Genomic DNA, 19,901 nt, shown 5'->3' with positions numbered 1-19,901 from the left:
TGTAACCTAAATATCGGTTGGAAAAATATTACTCCATTGGGCGTCTAACTTGTATTATTAATCCCCAAATAGGCCGTATTTTGTAAAAAATATTTAGGAAACTATATTTTTATCAGATAATATTAAGACATGATATCTTGGTACCAGCCCGATTATGGAATGGTATGCCTTCTTCTTCTGTACGGTGGGGTATGTAGCACAATTTGTAGTGTCTTTCATGATGTGTTGGATGTAGAGCAAGAATTTAATGTATATGTCCTTCCTCAGTAGGGAATAAACAGCAAGGATTCTTCTTGTGCTGTGTGTGAGGGCTTACAGGACCAGATCTTTCCAAAGAGGAGGAGTGCCAGTAGACCCAAGTGTGCAGATCACTTAAGGGAGAATATAGGGGTATTTTTGTATTAGCTTCCTCGGTTAGGCATAGTCTGTAAGGCTTTGAGGACTGTGCTGAATATATCAGTGTAATGTGCAGACATATCTCATTAACGAGGCCTTTTTCACAAAGGATTACATTCATAATTATTGCAATATCTTGCCCACGACTACATCCACCAAGGAAAGAGCATTGCCCATGGAGGAGCTGTTTTCTAGCAAGATTGGAATGCATAACAGGGAATGGTGGGTGTCTTTTCACACTGTGTGAGACGTAAAACAGGGATAAGAGGGGGCTTCTCTTGCTGTGTAGGATACAGAAAAGGGATTGGAGAGTGTCTTCTCCTTCTTGAGAAACTGAGGAGGCATACAAGGCATGGAATTCATGGCTGTATCCTATTTCAAGGGGGGAATACATAGCAAGGATAGGAGGGTCTCTTTGCTCTGTTTTGCATTGAAACAAGTGATTTGATCGTTGTGTTTTGTAGGTGTGTTATTTATTTTTGTTTTTTGAGATTTATAAAGCGCGAATGTATGCCCGGGGGCGTCTTGGCGCTGAAAACTCAACTCATGTCTCATGCAATGTAAAACCAGACTAATTTACTGTGTGAATAGCCATGTCTTTAGACTTTTACGAAACGTATAAAGGGAGTGATTTAATCTGATTGGGAGCGGGAGTGCATTCCACAATCTGGCAGCTGTAACTGAAAAGCGTCTGTCACCCCATGAGAGAGTCTTAGTACGGGGCACAGTTAATTGGTGCATAGTCACTGATCTTAGTTGCCTAGCTGGAAGATATGGTATAAGCTGGTTTCTCAGAAACTGAGGGCCACAGTGATGCAATGCTTTGAATATCAGACAGAGTGTTTTGAATTCTATCCGCTTTTTTATTGGTAGCCAGTGGTATTTGCGGATGGTATGAGCAATAGGTTTGAATTTGTTTTTTTTTATAGTAATCTGGCCGCGGCATTTTGCACTAATTGCATTTTATTGATGACCCGAACTTGAGCATTGGCCAGAATGCCGTTGCAGTAGTCGAGAGAAGAAAGTACAAGCGTACTAACCAGAGTTTTGCCTGCAGTGTCGGGTAAAAACTGAAGAATTTTTTTGATCAGTTTTAGTTTGTAAAAAGCTGATGCTGCTGTCTGATTAGCATGCGCGGCGAAGTTAAGATGGTCATCAAACACTACTCCTAGATTCCTAACCTTTGCAACAGGCTTGGGCACGGTTCCAAAGGATCACGGCCACCAGATAGATGACCACAGTGGTGAGATCTTTCCAAAGATGACCACCTCGGTCTTCTCGGAGTTTAGCTTAAGGCGGCTTGAGGACATCCAATCTCCAATTGCTTGGATGCCCTCTTGGAATCGCTTCGCCACCTCATCTCCGTTGTTGTTAATGGCGAGGACTAGCTGGGTATCATCTGCATAGGAGGAAAGGCCCATCCCGTATTGCTTGATGACTCTAGCAAGGTCCGACACATAGATATTAAAAAGTGTTGGACTCAGGGATGAGCCTTGAGGAACCCCACAAGGTAGAGAAAACTCAGCTGATTGAAATGGCCCCAAAGTAACTGTCTGAGTTCTGTCAGATAGAAAAGAGGCTAGAAGGTTTTTTGCTCTCAGTTGTACGCCCATCCGTCCGACACGGTCGATCAAGATGGAGTGATCGACCGTGTCGAAAGCTGCAGAGAGGTCCAGCAGTATAAGTACTGCTGTGCCCCCTTGATCTTTGATGAGCCTGATGTCAATAGCGGCCTTTATGAGGGCGGTTTCCGTGCCATGGAATTTACGGAAACCAAACTGAGTGCTGTCCAACAGTTGATGATCCTCTAAGTACTCAGACAGCTGCTGATTCATGGCTTTTTCTACCACCTTAGCCAAAAAAGGAAGACTGGCTATTGGTCTGAAGTTTTTCGGATCAGTCATGGCCAGATGCTGTTTCTTTAGGAGAGGTTTTAAAAGAGTGCTCTTCAAAGCATTAGGGTATAACCCTGAGGTGAACATGGCATTGCATAATTGCATAACTACTGGGTGATTAAATCCAGAACCGACTGAAGAATTTTTGGGGGACAGGGATCTAGAGCCGATCCTGTTTTTATATTATTAATTAGGTCCCTAGTTTGTTGCTCAGTGATTTCATTAAAATGAGGAAAGCAAATTTCAGAGGAAGGGTCGTGAGTAGGGAATGTAGAGGAATTATCTTTGGCAGAGAAAGCTGTATAGATGTCATTGACTTTGGTATACCTCTGACAAAAAAGTGTTGTCCATAGGTTTTCATTTTTGATTTGTGTTTTTGGATCATTAGAGAAGTAATTTAGCTTGGCTAGACATACTGATACGGACCGAATTTTTCTGGACGACATTTTTAAAAATGTGGTGAAGTGATGATGTAATATTTAAGGAACCATGAAACTTATATACTTCATTTTGGTGTCAAAACATAGGTTTCGGGGGTACAGTATAGAGATAGAAAATAACAGCTCGGAGCAACCCTTCTGCCAGTTTTCAAAATGGCTGCTATAATAGATGAAGAGGAGACATATAAAAAATGAAAGAAATAATAAAGGTTTTTAATCCTTTTAGGTATACACCAAACAATGTCTATGATCTGAATATGAAAAAATAATGTTTATCACTCCTGTTTTAGACACTTTTTCATAGTTCACTTCATTTATTTGTTTCGTCAATCGCTCATGGTACATTTACAGAATTTTGAACATTTGAGAAGAGCATAGCAACAGGGACATCTTTTTGTAGCACACGTTTTTCAAGTACATTTATGTGTAAATTCTGTGGGTCGAGGCATTAAAAATGTTGTAGGTTTAAGCACCCCATGAATATCTTCCGAACAAAATTTACTTGGATCTTTCTCTACAGATGCATGATCCAAAAATATTTACACATCTTCTGATCAAGTAGAACGCTCTTTTAAAATGTCCACGCACAGAATAGGACGTCAGTGGAAGGTCACTTAGCAGGACTGATCTCTTGAACTCACTGTACTGAAAATCGTCAAATGTGTGACAGTCAGAACTCATTTTCCACACACGCACAAGGTATTTTTCTACATCTTTAAAGTCACATTCTGCTTCTGTCTCAGCAAATCCTTTTAGAAACTTCACAGATTCAGCAGTTAAAGCTCCAAGCTTTGTCGCAGAACACGAAGGCCATCTTCCTCGAATATGCTGTTAGGTTCTTGAACAATATGCCTTGTACCTTTTAAATATATCACCACAGGTACCAACTCTTCATTGACAATCAGTCCACTTGCAATAATTGAAAATTCAAGGTTAATTGAAGCATCAGAAATGTTTTGGCGAGTTAACAACTCCAGGTTCATGTTCTTTGATTTTGATGACCAGAATTTACCAAGTTGCACAGGTATAGGTTTTGAATTTTTGATGCAGACATGGTCAATTGATCCACTTGTAGACATTCGTCTGATTCTCTCACATTCTTTGACAGATAGTTCAAGATTACTGTCAAAGACAATGTGCAGTTCTTCCAAGGTGCATACTGACTTTGATATCTGTAGAATAGTCTGAACAACCTCTTCAAAGTTTTGCATGGATGAAATCTTGACCATTTGCAATTGTGACATATAGTCAACAACAACAGCAGTTTTCAATGAGGATACCTTTTTGAATTTAAATTCTTCAGGTGAAAGTTTTTTTTCTTCGTGCTCTTGTACGAGTTTGTGCTTCACTGGTTTCTCCATTAAATAATGCGTTTGTTGGAAGATAATCATGCAACAGAATGTCCTTGATAAATTCATCCCTTTCTTTTGCTACAGCCATCTCTCTATGTGCTTGCGAAAGTTATTTTTTTGTAACCTGTTTTGTAGTGGCTGGTTGGACAAAACTCTTACTACTCTCCTGCTTTAGTTTTGCATATAGTTTTGATCCATGTTCCAGGACATCTAGTAGATGTGTCTTTACTTCGTTATCCAAATACTGTTTGGTCACAAAGTTGTGTAGTCGCACAGGCTCAGTAATTTCAAAGGGGTTTCTGTGTTGCTGCATGAAATAAAGAAGGCTGTCAACATGTTTATTAAAACATTCCCCTCGCTTTCCCTTAAGTTTGTAGTGAGAAACAGCTTTATGCTGGTCCATTAATTTTGAATTTGTCATCTCTCTGGAAACATTGCAAATAGAAAGGACTCCATGGTAAACTAGATACCATTGAGCACCATATTCACTTTTATGTGTCTGACCAACAATTCCCTTGTAGCTTTTTTGTTATCTCTGGATCGTCTGTTCCAGTTACATATCTGGAGCCATAGTATTGAGCCTTTCCTCTATGTCTTTCAAAACAAAACGTCTTTGGATTAATTTTCTGTAGAGGTAGGGTTTCTCCAACTCTAGCTTCTTCACTCTTACCAAATACCAGGCCCTACATCTCAGGTAGTTTATGCAATCAACTTCACAAAGCACAGTAATCAGTGATTTCTCTGTCTTCATGTGCAGCTTCCAATCACCTTCCTGATCAGCATGTACCAAGTTTTTCGCTAGAGCTATCATGTGTAAAACATTTCCCTAGTACTTGCAAAGTCCTAATTTTTCTTCACATTCTTTGACAAACTCAACAAGCTTGGTTTTCAGGTTTTCTGATTTTGAACTGAGTGTTTTAAATATTTCCTGGCCCTGCATTATGTCTTTTGAATGAAGAACACCCTGTGCTTTGTTCGCTACTGAGATAAGATATGCAAAACCTAATTTTTCATTCTTGTTCCAGAAATCATTCCAACGCAATCTTTCTGTAGCCTCAGATATGATAAGCATACCTTGGAATGAACAAACATAGGGGCCTATTAACATGGCTTTATCTCCGGAGATAAAAATATCGCCCTATCAACAACAGGGTGCTAACATGCAAAATCGCATGTTAGCACCCTTTTTCACTTCGCTTCCCTTTGCATCTCTAATGAGATGCAAAATAATAGGAGAAATGTCGCTAAGCGACATTTCTCCTATTATCAAGCTTCACTCTAACCCTGCTAGAGAAAAAAAAGCAGCGTTAACCACGGTTAACGCTGCTTTTTTACGTCTGCTAATTTTCAGACTTAGCCATGTAATCCAATGGGAGGTGGATTACATGGCTAGGTCCACCTTGGGCTATCAACAAGGATATCCCTATCCTTGTAGTTTTATCGCTGCATTACCAGCGATAACCTCCCACAATGCCGCTATCGCTGGATTTTTTATCGCCTAGGCGGTTAGCGTTGTTAATAATGCGATAACCACCAGGTGATATTTTCCAACGATAGCGGGAATTAAAAAAATTAACGCTAAGCGCCCTTAGCGTTAATTTTCCCTGTTCCTTGTTAATATGCCCCATAATGACTTCTGCTCAATACTGACTGGACAGTTTTGCTTCCAAAGATTTCAGCCTCAGTAAGTGTATTGTCTATGCCACTCCACTGAGATAACTGCACACCACAACGCAACTCGTCATGTGGATAACGTCCATCATTGGATAAAGATCATCAAATTCTACTGGATTGCTCTACTGGATTGCTCATAAAAATATAAGCTACGATACGGAAAACACCTTCATCGCCGAAAATTGGCAGGATAGCACACACATTTTGGAAATGTATTAGAGCTCTGTATACTGTTGCGTAATTTGTTACTGGAGATGGTATTACTGGTAGAAACCCAACCTTCAGAGCATGAATTCCAGCTCACAGAGGAACTGGCTTTTCTTCATCCTTCAGTCAACAATATGATAAATTCAGTAAAATCAGCTTTGCGGACTGCAGCATCAGGTAGAAGATCCATGCCCTCAGCCACTTTGAAACTTTCTGGTAGACTGGAATGTGTTGATGGCTTGTGGTGATTTTGCACACATTGGGAAGGCAGTTGGGTTATAAGTTTGCAGCTTAGTTAGTTTATGCCTACAGCTGACACAGCTTGTTTTCCAGCAGCTACTTTATTGGTACAGCCCTAAAAAAGCCCCATGGCAGTATTGTGTGCTGGATGTTGTAGACAAACAAGAGCTGTCTTCAAATCAAAATTATCAAGAGCAGCAATTGTAAATCCTTTCCTGGTAAAGTGACTTGGCAAAGGTGTGCTGTTGGATTCACAAGATTTTAAGCAGGAGCTGCTAACAAGTTCCTGCTCCATATTATGTCATTATAACTTGTTGATACACCAATTCTATTCATTGAAGTGAATAGCTCTTTACTTTTCCACTCGTCATAGATTGCGTGGAAAGTCATCCTTTTTTATGTCTTTTTTATTCTAAAAGTTGTATATAGCGCAAACATGGCCCCTGGGGTATCAGAGCGCTTTACAATTTGGCAATCACGAAAGGTACATGAAGTAGTAACAGTAAGCCAACAGATCAACATACAATCATAACAGTCAAATACAAACAAGAGTGTCCTAGACTGCCAGGGGGGCTGGGGATCTAGGCCAGAAATGTCTTCATCAGTATCGCTTTAACTTCCCTTTTGAATGAAACAGTCGAAGGATTCAGTCAGATTTCAGGGGGCAGAGAATTCCAGATTCTCTGTGAAAAGTTTTCTTTTTATGGAATTTCTGTGGCTTGAGCAGTACGGTGCTGGCACCTCTAGAGGATCTAGATCCACCAGTTGAAATTTAAGGCTTTTTGGGTCATGCATACAATTTTTGTTGTATCCTTGCTTCATACCGAAGTCAATTTAGGGATTTCAGTTCAGGCATGATAGGGGTGTTTCTTTTAGAACCTGTGATTAGCCTTGCAGCAGAGTTGAGAGAGGCCCTTAGCGGAACCGTCTTAGATCTGGAAAGGCCGCGCTCCCATAAATCATCTTAGAGAGCACTGGGCATGCATTGCAGCCTTGAAGTCATTGTGGGGAAGGAGAGGTTTTATTTTCCTTAAGATGCTCAATTGGAAGTTCACTCTTTTGGTGAAAGCACTGATGTGCTTCTGCATGTTCAAACTCTTATCTAGCATTATTCCCAATGAGCTTGTGGAATCAATGATGTTTGACATGCAGTTGAGAGCTGTTAGTTGATTCATTCATTCTTCGATGGCTGTTGACTGTTTGGGTGGGGCGATTAAGAGGAATTCTGACAGCGTGGACCCCTGTGGCACCCCCAGAGTGAGCGGTGAGAGATTAGACAAAGATTGGTTCACCTTGAATCTTTGGGTTCTATTGTGAAAAAATGAGGAGAACCAGTTTAGAACGGCCCTTGAAAGCCCCATCCTGGGTTCCAATAGGTCGATTAGGCTGTGATGTTTAACCGTATCAAAAGCTGATGATAAGTTGAGGAGGATCAAAAGGTGTGATTCATTCTGATCCAGCTTTCTTATTGCTTCATCTACAATCTGAGTGAGAGTGGATTCAGTGCTATGACACTGACGGAAGCTGGACTGGAATTGGTCTAGCAGTCGGAATTGTTCTACATGGTTACATAGCTGGATGTGGACATATTTCTCAGAGTGCCAGAGTGAAAATGTTGGAAATTGGACAGAAATTGTGAAGATCAGTGTGATCTGCAGTTTTCTCTTTTTTTAGAATAGGTGTGAACTGCTCAGACTTCAGGCAATCCGGAATAGAGCCTTGAAGTAGTGAGGAATTGACTATCTTAGTTCAAAGTGGGAGTATGGATGATATGATCTCACTGAAGAAGTTCGATGACAAGGGGTCACTAAAGAGGTTGGAGGGTTTCACTGTAGCAAGAGTTTTGAGAATTGAGCTTTCATGCAAAGTTTTGAATAGGCTCCAAGAAGCAGTGTTTTTGTGGGGTAGAACCAGAGCGGGCGAGGGCATGTCAAACTGAGGGGGGGGGGTGATAAGTGGTGTGGTCGGTAGGTTCTCCAAAGCTGACCGCAAATCCAATATGATCCCTGTTGTCATTTCACAGAAGAAGGCAGCAAATTACTTGCAGTTAGGCTGCGGACAAGGTTTAATTGAGGGAAGATTAGTGACTATTTGATTGAAGCTTGATGAGTTTTTGGTCGGTTTTTGGCATGCTCTAGTTAGTTTCCAAAGTAACTAGCTTCAGAGCATGTAATGTTTTTGCTATAGCTATTTCTCAATGATCTCGGCTGATTGAGATGTTCGAGGGAGAGGATGTCTAAAATCGTTCTGCTAGTCTCAGATTTCGTCTTTCCGTATTTGGACTACCATTGTACCAATATTTAGAGACCTTTGGGGACATTCTTTATAAATGTAAAGCCGCCATTGAGTCAAAAATGTTTGTCATGGGGTTGTTATAGTGGTCTGCAAGGTAATGGACATCCGACATGTCCACAGGAATGGGCAAGATGCTATCACTGAAGGAAATCAGATCAACCAAGTTAATGTTTCGCAGGCTTCTTTGACAGTGTCTGGGTCACAGATTCTGTGATGAGGAAGGTGATGCAATGGTGGTCCGTCAAGTAACAAGGGGCAATAGATTCAAGAATGAGTTGACCCTACCGATGACTAGATCTAAGGTAGGTCCTGTGATGTGAGTAGGGCTGTCACATATTTGTGTTAGGTTGAGATCTACAAAGAAGGATTTGAGGCTGTTGATGGCCGAACCATTCATGTCATTCCAGTGGAGGTTAAAATCTCTGAGGAGGATCTGGATGCCGTGAAGCTCTGCGTTAGTTGAGATGATTTCCATGATTTGTTCTATGAAAGGAAGGTCGTCTCGTGGAGGGTGGTAGAGCAGGTGGAATTTGCATACTTGCCTGTTGTACATGCAACCTCGAGGCACAGGTATTTGCATGACGACAGGGCAGCAGATTGTAATTGTTTATTTGACAGATTGTTACAGTGTATGAAGGCGATGCCTCTACCTTGTCCACTAGATCCATCTAACCTAATGATGTCATAGCTAGGAGGCACTAGTATGTCGAGGATAGGTACAGATGAGTTGTTTAACCAGGTGTCAGTCAGCATTAAGAGGTCAGGATCATCTGCAAGGATGAGGGCAGCAATGTCTGCTGTGTGCCATACTGCTTATCTGCAGTTGAAAGGCAGGCATTTAGGCTTTGGCTTGGAATCGACTGTGGTAGAAAGTGTGGTGGGGACTCGAGTGAGGTTGTTCTGGATCTGGAGGTTGTTCTGGATTTGGAGTTTTCCCTATGTTCTCTGAACGGGTTCAAATGGATTGCCTCGATTTGGTACATATTATCTGTGTTAGTGTAGTATGTTGGATCATGTGAGAGTAGGAGGGATTGAATATCCTTGCCAGGTAGTGGATCCTTTAATTTGAAGGGCTGAGAAGGGTCGTTAGGGTGGGGTGAGGTTTTCCATCTTTGGTGCGTTGAAGCCAATATTGGTGTGGTCCCAGTGGTTGGGTGGCGTGCTGAAAGCCTGGTGCAAGAGTTAGAGGGATGTGCGTGTTTGTGGCACTGATTGTTAGACAGCTCTGAGATGAGGTGTAATAGGCTTTGGGCATCTACCTTGAGTTGTTGGAGGGAAGGTGAGATCTTGGAAAGTCTGGATTCTAATGAGGTCTAGGAGTGGGTTTTTGGGACTTGGAGACAGTGGCTAGGAGGGGTGTGAGTTTGGGGATAGAGGGTTAGAAAAATACTGGTCAGGAAGAACCTGCGGAACTGAGGTAGTATTGTGAAGTCAGGAGGTGAGAAATGAAATACCTGGCTAAGAGGAAGCACTGGGGTTGTAAGAATCAAGTTGCTTGCCCAGTTAGGGAGTTCAGATTTTGGGAGTCACATTGATGTGGCTATAGGGCAAGTCTTAGGCACACTAGTAGTATCCACAGTAGTGTACTTGGAGGTCAAGGGTATAAAGGGAGTGAAGGTGTGACTTATGGAGCTTAGTGATTCTGAGCTAGCAGCTCTGGAAGATTGGTGAGCGTGTAGACTACTTTGGTGATTGAAAGAGAGAGAGATTCAGACACACCTGGTGTATTTGAAGAGTTGCTAATATGTATGTCCCTATGGAGGAGCAAGGAAGGGAAAGGGTAGGGTCAAAAGAGATGTTGAAATTATTAGAGGACATACTTTGAGGATGTCTGGGGTTGCTTGAGGAACTAGAGCATCTTTGCGAGGGGGAGGATTCAATGCTAGTCACTGTTCTTGATGATGGGGAAAATATTGTCATAAATGTCCAGGTTGTGGTATTATGATCGGATAAGGATAGTCTCATTGTTGTAAAGGGAGATGGTAGCTTCTACTCTGTACATAGGTGAGGGGGCAACCGTACATCTAAGTCCATGAGGAGTCGTCCTGGATGTGGATTTAGAGCAGTGAGTGAAGTGCCATCCTCCATTGAGCACGTCTTTCTGTAAAGACGATAAGATCAATTATTGTAGCAACTTTTTTCATGCAGGAGTAGGGATTCCAAATAATGGTTTCTGGGTGAGATTTTAGGAGTCCGTGTTTGAAGCTTTTGGAAGAATTTTTTGTTAGTTTAGGGGGATATTTGATTGTATAAGCATTATGGCAGAGCAGCTCCAAATTCATAAGGATACGTCTTGAGGATTTTGGATCCATGTCAGTCTTCTACTTCTTCGCTTATATCTTCAAAGCCATCATCAATGCTGTTGGCTTCTGTTTCGAACTCAAGAACTTTAGTTTATAACAGTTTTGCTTAGCTGATATCAACATCGGGCAATCTTGTTGACTCCCATGATTTGTGGAATTCTGGGGCTTTACAAATGTTGTCATTAAGTCCAAAATTTAAATCTTTCAGGATGTTTCCTAAAATGATTCCTGCTGACTTTACTACATCCTCTGATCTTATTTTGGCAGCAAGAACTTCAGGTGTCAAAACTACCAAGAACCCCATAAGTGGCTCATTCTTTCTGTTAGACTGAAAAAAATTAATTCTGTCATTGTACATTCTCACCAGAAAAATCTTAATTTCATTATTATCGATCAATAGTTTCATCAATCTTGACCATTATTTCTCTGATCACACCGAGTGTGAACCCGTAGCCAGCACTCAAGAGTGGCTTTAAAACTTTGTTTGCTTTTTCAAAGAGTGCAAATTTAACTGAAGGCTGACGATTACATTGCTGGGAGCTAATTGTACATTCATATTTTCGAATGCATGCACGCATGCAGTTCTGGTGGGCATACAAATCTGTTGCATATACATTCACCTTGCTGTTTAGATCAGCTACTTGGCTGAAAACTTAATCTTGGCAGAAACTAGCTGCAGATAAAAAAATGTTGCCCTTTACGACTCGCATACTCTGTACTTTGTTCTTTGCCCCTTGGCTCTTGTTCTGGCTAAACCTCAGTTAACACATTGAGATCCTCTGCTTTCTGGTCAGTTATGGAAGGTGACCAATGGGTAGCCATCGATCTTCTAAGTGGATGGGCATTGAGGGGCATATTATCAAGCAGGGCATTAATTATTATCGCTAAAGCGGCGATAATGGACTTGATAATATGGCCTTGTGAATTCCAACAGAAACCCATGTTCTGGTGTGAACACGGGCTTCTATTGGAACGCCCTGCTTGATAATATGCCCCTGGGTGTGGTTGTTGTCGCTTTCTCAGAAGACTTGGATTCTTGTTGTGATTCACTGATTTCTGCTATGTTGTGATACATTTTTTCCATACTTTTTTCCATTGTATATGACTTGTAGCACTTGTTGTTAAAATGATGAAATGTTTGATCCTCTTCGCCTGTCAGTTTCAATCTTTCTTTTGTGAACTTCATCTTGCCGTATTTCCGCAGCATCTTGAACTCTTCTATCCAGCTGCAGTTGATGTTAGCTTTTCTTTCAGATTAGTTGGCATATGATACATTTTTCTATGTTGAAGGCCTCCTCATATTTTGTTGTAAGCAACACTCTGCCAGGAGGTAAAGGTCCCCTACTACTACCTGCTTCGCTCATTTTTACAAATTTGTATCAACTCAAAATGTGAAACAAAAACAATATTGAAATAAATTACCAATATGATGGCTAAAACACATCATTTTAGAGCCACCATTTTGGAAAATGGTGGCAGGGTTGCTCTGAGGAGTTATTTTCTGTTTCTATAAGACTACTTGTCTCCCAAAGCGTATGTTTTGACACCAAAATGAAGTATATAGGTCTCATGGTACCTGAAATATTACATCATGGGGAGAGGGGTTGGCCTAACGGCTAAGGCGCTCGACCTCGGACCTGGGGATCTGGGTTCGAGTCTCGGCAACGACGCCAAAAACCCCCTGTGATTCTGGGCAAATCACTTATCTCTCCGTGCCTAAAAAAAATTAAAGTGTGTCCTCATGTAACGTAACTGGTGCTATGTAAAGCGCTCTGATAACTGATTCGGTTTGGTTCTAGTTCGCGCTATATAAAACTCTGCAAAAAATTTTTTTTTTAAAAAAGCATCCCAGCAAAACATCCACCATTTTTTAAAATGTCCTACAGAAAAATTCAGCTCGGATTAGCAATGTCTATCCAAGCTAAATTACTTCTCCAATGATACAAAACACAAATCAAAAATGAAAATCTTTGGTCAATTTCTTTTTACAGCGGTATATCAAGGGGGCAGGATTATGTGACAACATGTTTTGAAGGGTGGTGCCTTTTACTGCTCCGGGGGTTGGAGGGCAACAATTGGATGGTTTGTGTCCATTAGCAGTGTGACATACTGAACTGTGATTAAAGGGTGTCTTCTTGTGGTGTGCTAGATAACTAAAATGGCACAAGAAGGCAGCACAATACAGGCTTGGGATACATGACATGGATTGGTGTGTATCTTCTCTTACAGTGTGAACTACAGAGTAGTGGGTGCATTTTTCTCTCACTAGGTGTGAACGTGATACAGAGCAAGGATGATATGGTTTGTTGGGAGGTTTTGCTGCATGCTGTATTCAGAACAGGCATTGGATGATTGGGACTACTGCGTGTGGGAGATAGTGCTGAAACTGATGGCATTTGTTTTCACTCTGGGATGCGGAGCTGGGATCAAAGTAACTGTGTCCTGTTGCCGAGTGAAATAAAGAAAAAGTCGCCCACAGCAGGGACCTATGGATGTCTGCCGTCTGAAAATACCCACTAATGTCCATTATGCATTTGGAGGGTTTTTTTCGATATCAGGGGAGAATTGGGTGCTTTTTCGGTGGCCTAACAAGGAAAAAAAGCTAACAGTCATGGAGTTGAAAAGGCCACCCTAATTTTGGCAACACCTTCCAAACTGTGTCCACAGAGGAAAACCACTATCCCTGCTTCAAAATAAGACTGGGAATTTTAGAGGTGGGCACACAGGACAGTTGCCAATTTTTAGCTGCTATCCCATTTTTTTTTTCAGATTTAGATAGATCGAACTCGACCCGAAGGTATTGGAGAGCTTTACATGAGCACCAGGTACGTTACATAAGGACACATTCATTTTTTTGGTAGGCACAGGGAGATTAAGTGATTTGCCCAGAATCACAGGATGTGGAGTCGACCCCGAGGCTCAAACCTAGGTTTCCCAGCTCCAAAGTTGCCATTCTAGCCTTAAAACCACATCCTCTCCCATAATCACTGTCCTCTAAATAGGGGGTTTGGTGTGGAATAAAAATGTTGGATTTCAACATTTGCAATCTCACAGTGTGAGCTGTAGATTATGGACTGGGGCATTTTACCTCTCGCAAAGAGTGAGAATAACGTGAAGAGCAAGAATGGAAGGGTTTCTTCTATTGCACTGTGAGATGCATAGCAGAAAGTATATGTTCTCACAATGTACAATACAGAGGAGGAACCGTTCTTTTGCATTACCAGATACACTCCCAGCATGTGCTGTGACAGTGTGGGATACATAGAGAGCAGGGGCTGGTGGTGTTGTAAGACCTCGCTAGGCAATACAGCGAAGAGGGTGGATGGATGGTTTCCGCTTGTACTAATAATAGGAGTGAGAATGATCTAATGACCCTTCAATCCTACTTTAACACCGCGAAGAGAAAAAAGGTAGCACTATTCGCTCTGAGCCACAGCCAAAGATAGACCCAGCAGGAGCCGATAAAGCCATTTCCTGGCCCACCTGTCTGCAGGAGATTATGAACAGATTAAGAAACTGCAAAGAGGTTTAGCAGGCTCTGTACACATCACACCAGGGACCTGGCACTGCTCCAGGGACCTGGGCCATTCCTTGCAAGGACTTTCTTTCGAGTCATTTCTTCGAGTTGCACAGTTTTGGAGAAGATAGGCAGCGTTGAAGGACATCGCGGAGATGTACTGGGGTTTAAATATGCATTGATGTCGATTTTAGAGTTCTTTAGAGTGGCCTTAACTACAGAGGGGGAATTAAATCCTTGCATTTCATGGAAAATATTTCTTTCTGCAAATGTTCGCTATTTTCTGTAACTAAGCATTCAAGTGACAAAAAAGCCACGCTCATAAATTACTGGCTAAGTGGCTACCATGGTTGAAAGTGAGACAACACACCCTCCCTTCTTAACTCTATCTAAAGAATACTAACATGCATACGGAAAGAGAGGTTTGACTCCTGATCCATAGCAATACCTAAGACCAAATTTGGCTAAATTATGCATCAATAAATGGCAAGTTGGGCAGTATAATGTAACATTCTCTGGCAGTATCGTTGTGCTATTTTGACATTTTAACACAAATTCATTCGGTCTACCAAACGTTTTATCTTAATAGTACAAGTTGAACACCTGAATACAGCAATTACTTCACCAGTCAAATTATCCAAAGTATCTGCCACTGGTACCTCCTGGGGCGCTTTTTAAAGTAACTTTAGACAAGTCTGATCAAGACTCAATTTTTTTGTTGAGACGTGCCGATTATGGAGCAGATTGTGGAATGTGTAAAAAATGCAATAAATCGATAGCTCTGAGGAAAATGCAGCATTTGTTAGCAGCACAAAAGTATACTTCAAGTGGCCTTGTGCATACTTGTTGCATGGAAGTTCACAGCATCACCCCAGCCCCCTTGATCTGCACAGCGGACAAATCGAATGGACATCAATCAGTGCTCCTATTATCAGGGGTGATGCCAAAAATATGTGTAGCACCGAAATCAAACTGAAGTTTAATTTCCGTGTGCAGGAGTTGATTTAGACAACGAAAGGATTGAAATGGCTAAATGTGAACAGCTCTGAGCAGGTATGTATGTATATCTGTGCCAACACCCTGAAACAACAAGTGCAACTTGTGAGTATTTCGTGCTCCTTTTAAAGGGATTTTTTGCAACTGTTCAATCGAGGCCTTTGCTTGACTGATGAATGCTCATCGCTTTGTGTAGTGTGGGTTTGGTCCTCTTCTCTCCCAGGCACAGCTGAAGCGCCCCAGAGCCTTCCATGCACCACACCTGCACCTTAGGTCTGCACCTAGACCTTTCCCGATGTAGACATTCTCCACAGGTATAAGGCTCAAAGTCTTCTCTGTGCAACACCTGCTCCACGAATATCTGCCAGAGCTATCCCTAAATCACAACTGCTCCACGGATATCTGCCCCACGCCTGCTTCATATTTCTGCACTCACAGGTCTCCGGGCAGCACACCTGCTCCACGGATATATGCCCCCAGAACCTTCCCTGCTACACAGTATCTCCACAGAGTTCTCCCTGCACTATTCCCCTCCATGGTTCTGCACCGAGAGCTTTCCTGAACCAAACTATTTCTACAGATATCTGCTCCCAGACTCTTCCCTGCACCATATCTGCTCAACGGACCTCTGCCCCACAACAATCCTTGCACCCACCTGCTCCACAGTCTGCATCCAGAACGTTCCCAGCAGCACACCTGCTTTACAGGTATATGACCCAAGGACCCTTCCTGCACCGCACCATCTCCACGGATATTTACTTCAGAACTTTGCTTGCGCTACATCAGCACCACGGATATCTGCCCCGAACGCTCTCCCTGCACCAAGCATGTTCCACAAATCTGCACCCTGCGCTTTTCTGACAGCACATCAGTTCCCTGGATATTTGGCAACATACTTTTCCCGGTGCCACAGATCTGCACCCACAGCTTTTCCAGCAGCACACTTGCTCGACGGATATCTGTCCCCAGAGCATTCACTCCACTACACGTGCTCCATATTTCTGCATACGGAGCTTTCGTGGTAGTACACATGCTAAACAGATATTTTCCCCAGAACCTTTCCTGCATCAAGCTTAGTCCACGGATTTCTGCCCAGAGAGCTCTCCCTGCATGCACCATGACTGCCACACGGTTGTATACCAAGACCTTTCCTACATCACATCTGCCCCACAGATATGTACCCCAGATCCTTCCTAGCATCACGCCAGCTCTATGGATATCTCCCCCCAAAGTTATCCCGGTGGCATAACTGCTCTACTGATATCTTCACTGAGAGCTTTTCCTGCACTACACCTGCTCCACAATATCTACCAGAGAGCTTTAACTCTTCAACACCTGCTCTACAGGTCTACATTGAGAACTTTCATGGCAGCACACCTGCTCCACCAGTATATGCCGCAGAGCCCTTCCTGTACACACCTGCCACATAGATATTCGTCATATTTGCCCTGGATCTACCCCTGCACCACTCCACCTCCATAGATATCTGCACCAAGAGCTCACCTTGTACCACACCTGCTCTATATATCTGCACTCAGAGCTTTCCTGACAGCACGCCTGCTCCCTTGATATCTGCACCCCGGCACACATCTGCTCCCTCGATATCTGCCCCTCCGCAGCACATCTGTCCACAAATATCCGCCTCAGAGTTTTCTCTACACCACGCCTGTTTTATGATATCATCCCGCAGATCTAAACTTGCATGACACCTGATTATTGAATATCTTGCTCCACAGTTTTCCCTCCACTACTTCTGCTCCCGGGATTCCTGGTCTCAGAACGTTTCCTGCACCACACCTGCTACCCGCATAAGTGCAATTAGAGCTTTCCTTGAACCTCACCCCCTCCCCAGCTTTGACCCCCAGAACGTTCCCTGCACTACACCTGCTCCCTACATGGCAATCCTCTGAGCTTTCCCTGCAGCACAATTGCTCCCCGGATATCTGATCCTAGAACATTATTATACATAACACCTGCTCTCCAGATATCTTCGTCTACAGCTTTCCCTGCATCTCTCCTGTTCCACAAACCTTTGCAGTCAGTGATTTCCCTGCATCGTGCCTACTCCCAAAATATCTGCCTTGATGTGTTGCATTAACGAATAGCATTCTGCACTGCTTCAAATGCCTTATTTATGCTCCCCAGATATCTAAAACACCTGCCCCCAGATTTACCCACTAACAGCTTCCCTCGTGTCCTACCTGTTCCTAAATACCATCACTCACCCATTTCCTCTCCAGATATCTGCAACTAGAGTTTCCAGTGTGGCTCATGTTTCGCTGAAGGAGATAATTTGAGGAACATGCCACATCCACTTCAAGAGATGTCTGCAACTAGTTGCCCAGGGCCACACTTGCCCCCAGATATTTTCACTTAGAGCTCCATCTACTCCCTAAATATCCGTCCCAGGGTTTTCCTAGTCACCCACCTCTTCCAACATGTCTTCAGGTAAAGCTTTCACAGTCGCTCACACCATAATATGGATATCTGCACGCTGGTATTTTCGAGTATCCCACCTTTTCCACAGGTAGCTGCACCTAAATTGTCCCCATGCCCAAACCTGTTCCCAATATATCATGATCCGCATTTCCTTAGCACCACATAGGTTGCCAAGATATGAGCACATTGAATATATCCAGAACCACATCTGCTCTCCTCCAGACATCTGTATCCAGGATTTCCCCAGTTATACTCCAGCTTAGTAAGCATCTGCGGACGAGTTTCTATAGCGCAGTTCCTACACCACAAACCTCTGCCCCTAGTGTTACTCATAGACCAGACGAGACCCCCGAAGTTCTAGGCACCCGGAGGGATACTTATTGGACTTCAAATGCAGTTCTGTCCTTGGGCATACTTTGTGGAATACTCCTCCTTGGCCCCATCCAATCGAGCGATCAAAGATAGAAGACATTGCTGTGCAGGTTAGAATGGAGTGGGATTTCTTCTTCAGGACATGCCGACTCCTCAGATGAAACTGCAGAGTTTCCATTGGGCAGGAGACCAAGCCCTGGGAATTCAGGAAGTGGGCCTGTGACGACACAACCATTTCCTACCTATGAGAGAGAAGAAACCCAAAGAAAATTACATGCTTGAAGAAAGACAGTTCTTTTGAGAGTAGTGCATATATATAATAAAAATATTTATTGTTTATAGGCACAACAGAAGATGAATATCTCCTGGCTATTTATAGTGACGTGCCATGGTTACTCAACCGAATGATACTCATTTTATCCACCTCAGTAAGATTGAGAGTGTTTGCGCATTGGCGGGCTCTGGACTTGTAGCCTGCAGGTAGCACACATATATCTACAGATAGCTCTCAATTCACTGAGCTTACTGAATTGCGGAGCTCACAAAGCAGATCTCTAAGTGCCCGGACTGAAGGAAAAGTTACTTATTGGCAGGGGCGGCTGGCACAGGTAAACGCGGTGAGGAGGCGCAGGGTCTGTCCGCTTCCCCCCTGCTGCATCCTATCCTGCACCGCCCCAACACGTTTACCTGTGGCGTACGCCGCTGCTTAATGAGTTCTCACTAGATTGTTATCATCAACAGCACTAGATGTAAAGAAAATGACACATGGTTGCCCAACAAATACTGGTTTGAAATAACCATTGTAATAATAAAATGTAGGCTAATTAGTGGGCTTTCAATGTGACAATACGATTTGGCAAACAGTATTTTGTTTATGTTTGTGCTGACTCTGAATATATAATCCCAAAAAATGCCACCGCCATGTTCATGTGATCAAGGCCGCGGCTGCCGCCTGAACGCATAATGGCGAGCATGAAAATGTAATGAAAGTTTGTGAAGCATCATTGGCGGTCTGTGATCAATTCTGTGCAGGGAAGTGCATAGCAACGGAAATATATATATATATATATATATATATATATATATATATAAATATATATATATATATAGATATATATGAACTGAATCCTGTGTTCAAATTTTCCAAAGAGCAGGCACCGACTCCGTGGGATTCGTTATCAAGGGTCTTTATTTACAAGAAAGACGATCAGACGCATTTCGGCGGACAGGTCCGCCTTGCTCACTACATCTATATATATATATCTTAATCACAGATCCTTCCTGCCAGGGAAGGAAAAAGGGGGTCACACTCACGTCAGTGGATTTTGCAAAAAAAATTTTTTCCCCCAAAAGTTCATAGTTAGGTAAAGGCAGGCGATCTACCCGTTTCGGTCTCAGCATTAGACCTTGGTGACGGTCAAGATGTTAATTGACAAAACCAGTACTAATACTTTGAATTTGCTGATGTCATTTTCTGTCTTTTTTTTGTCTCCACCTCTAAGAATTATGGGAGATTTAGTCCACATGAACCATTCCTTTTTGTTACAGTGACAAGTGAAAAAACGACATTTTTAACAAACAGTGATGGTGAATTATTAACATTAAAAACACAACACATAATTATTATCTTTTTATCTTTTTAAAGACCAATGATCTCAATGTATATATATATATTTAAGTATTGGAGTCTGGGAACATTACATAGCCTATTTCCACTCCAGTTTATGCAACAGCTGGGATTTCGTAGGGGTTACATTTACTATTCCCCTTCCAAA

The 19,901-nt window shown here is 42.5% G+C and overlaps 1 protein-coding gene across 3 annotated transcripts in view; it reads right to left on the bottom strand.

The window, feature by feature from the left end:
• Positions 1-14,664: 14,664 nt before the first annotated feature.
• The window catches only part of LOC144823156 (aryl hydrocarbon receptor-like), a 1,206,974-nt gene continuing 1,201,737 nt past the window's right edge, over positions 14,665-19,901 (bottom strand). For all 3 annotated transcript variants that reach the window (XM_078681422.1, XM_078681424.1, XM_078681423.1), the window contains one exon: positions 14,665-18,368. In XM_078681422.1, coding sequence (XP_078537548.1) covers positions 18,210-18,368 — 159 coding nt within the window. In that variant the 3' untranslated portion in view covers positions 14,665-18,209. The remainder of the gene's footprint in view (positions 18,369-19,901) is intronic.

The sequence above is a fragment of the Lissotriton helveticus genome, chromosome 3_1 (genome assembly GCF_964261635.1).
Source record: "Lissotriton helveticus chromosome 3_1, aLisHel1.1, whole genome shotgun sequence".
Taxonomy (NCBI): domain Eukaryota; kingdom Metazoa; phylum Chordata; class Amphibia; order Caudata; family Salamandridae; genus Lissotriton; species Lissotriton helveticus.
The sequence above is the reverse complement of the archived record's forward strand: the minus strand, read 5'-3'. Positions and strand labels throughout refer to the sequence as shown.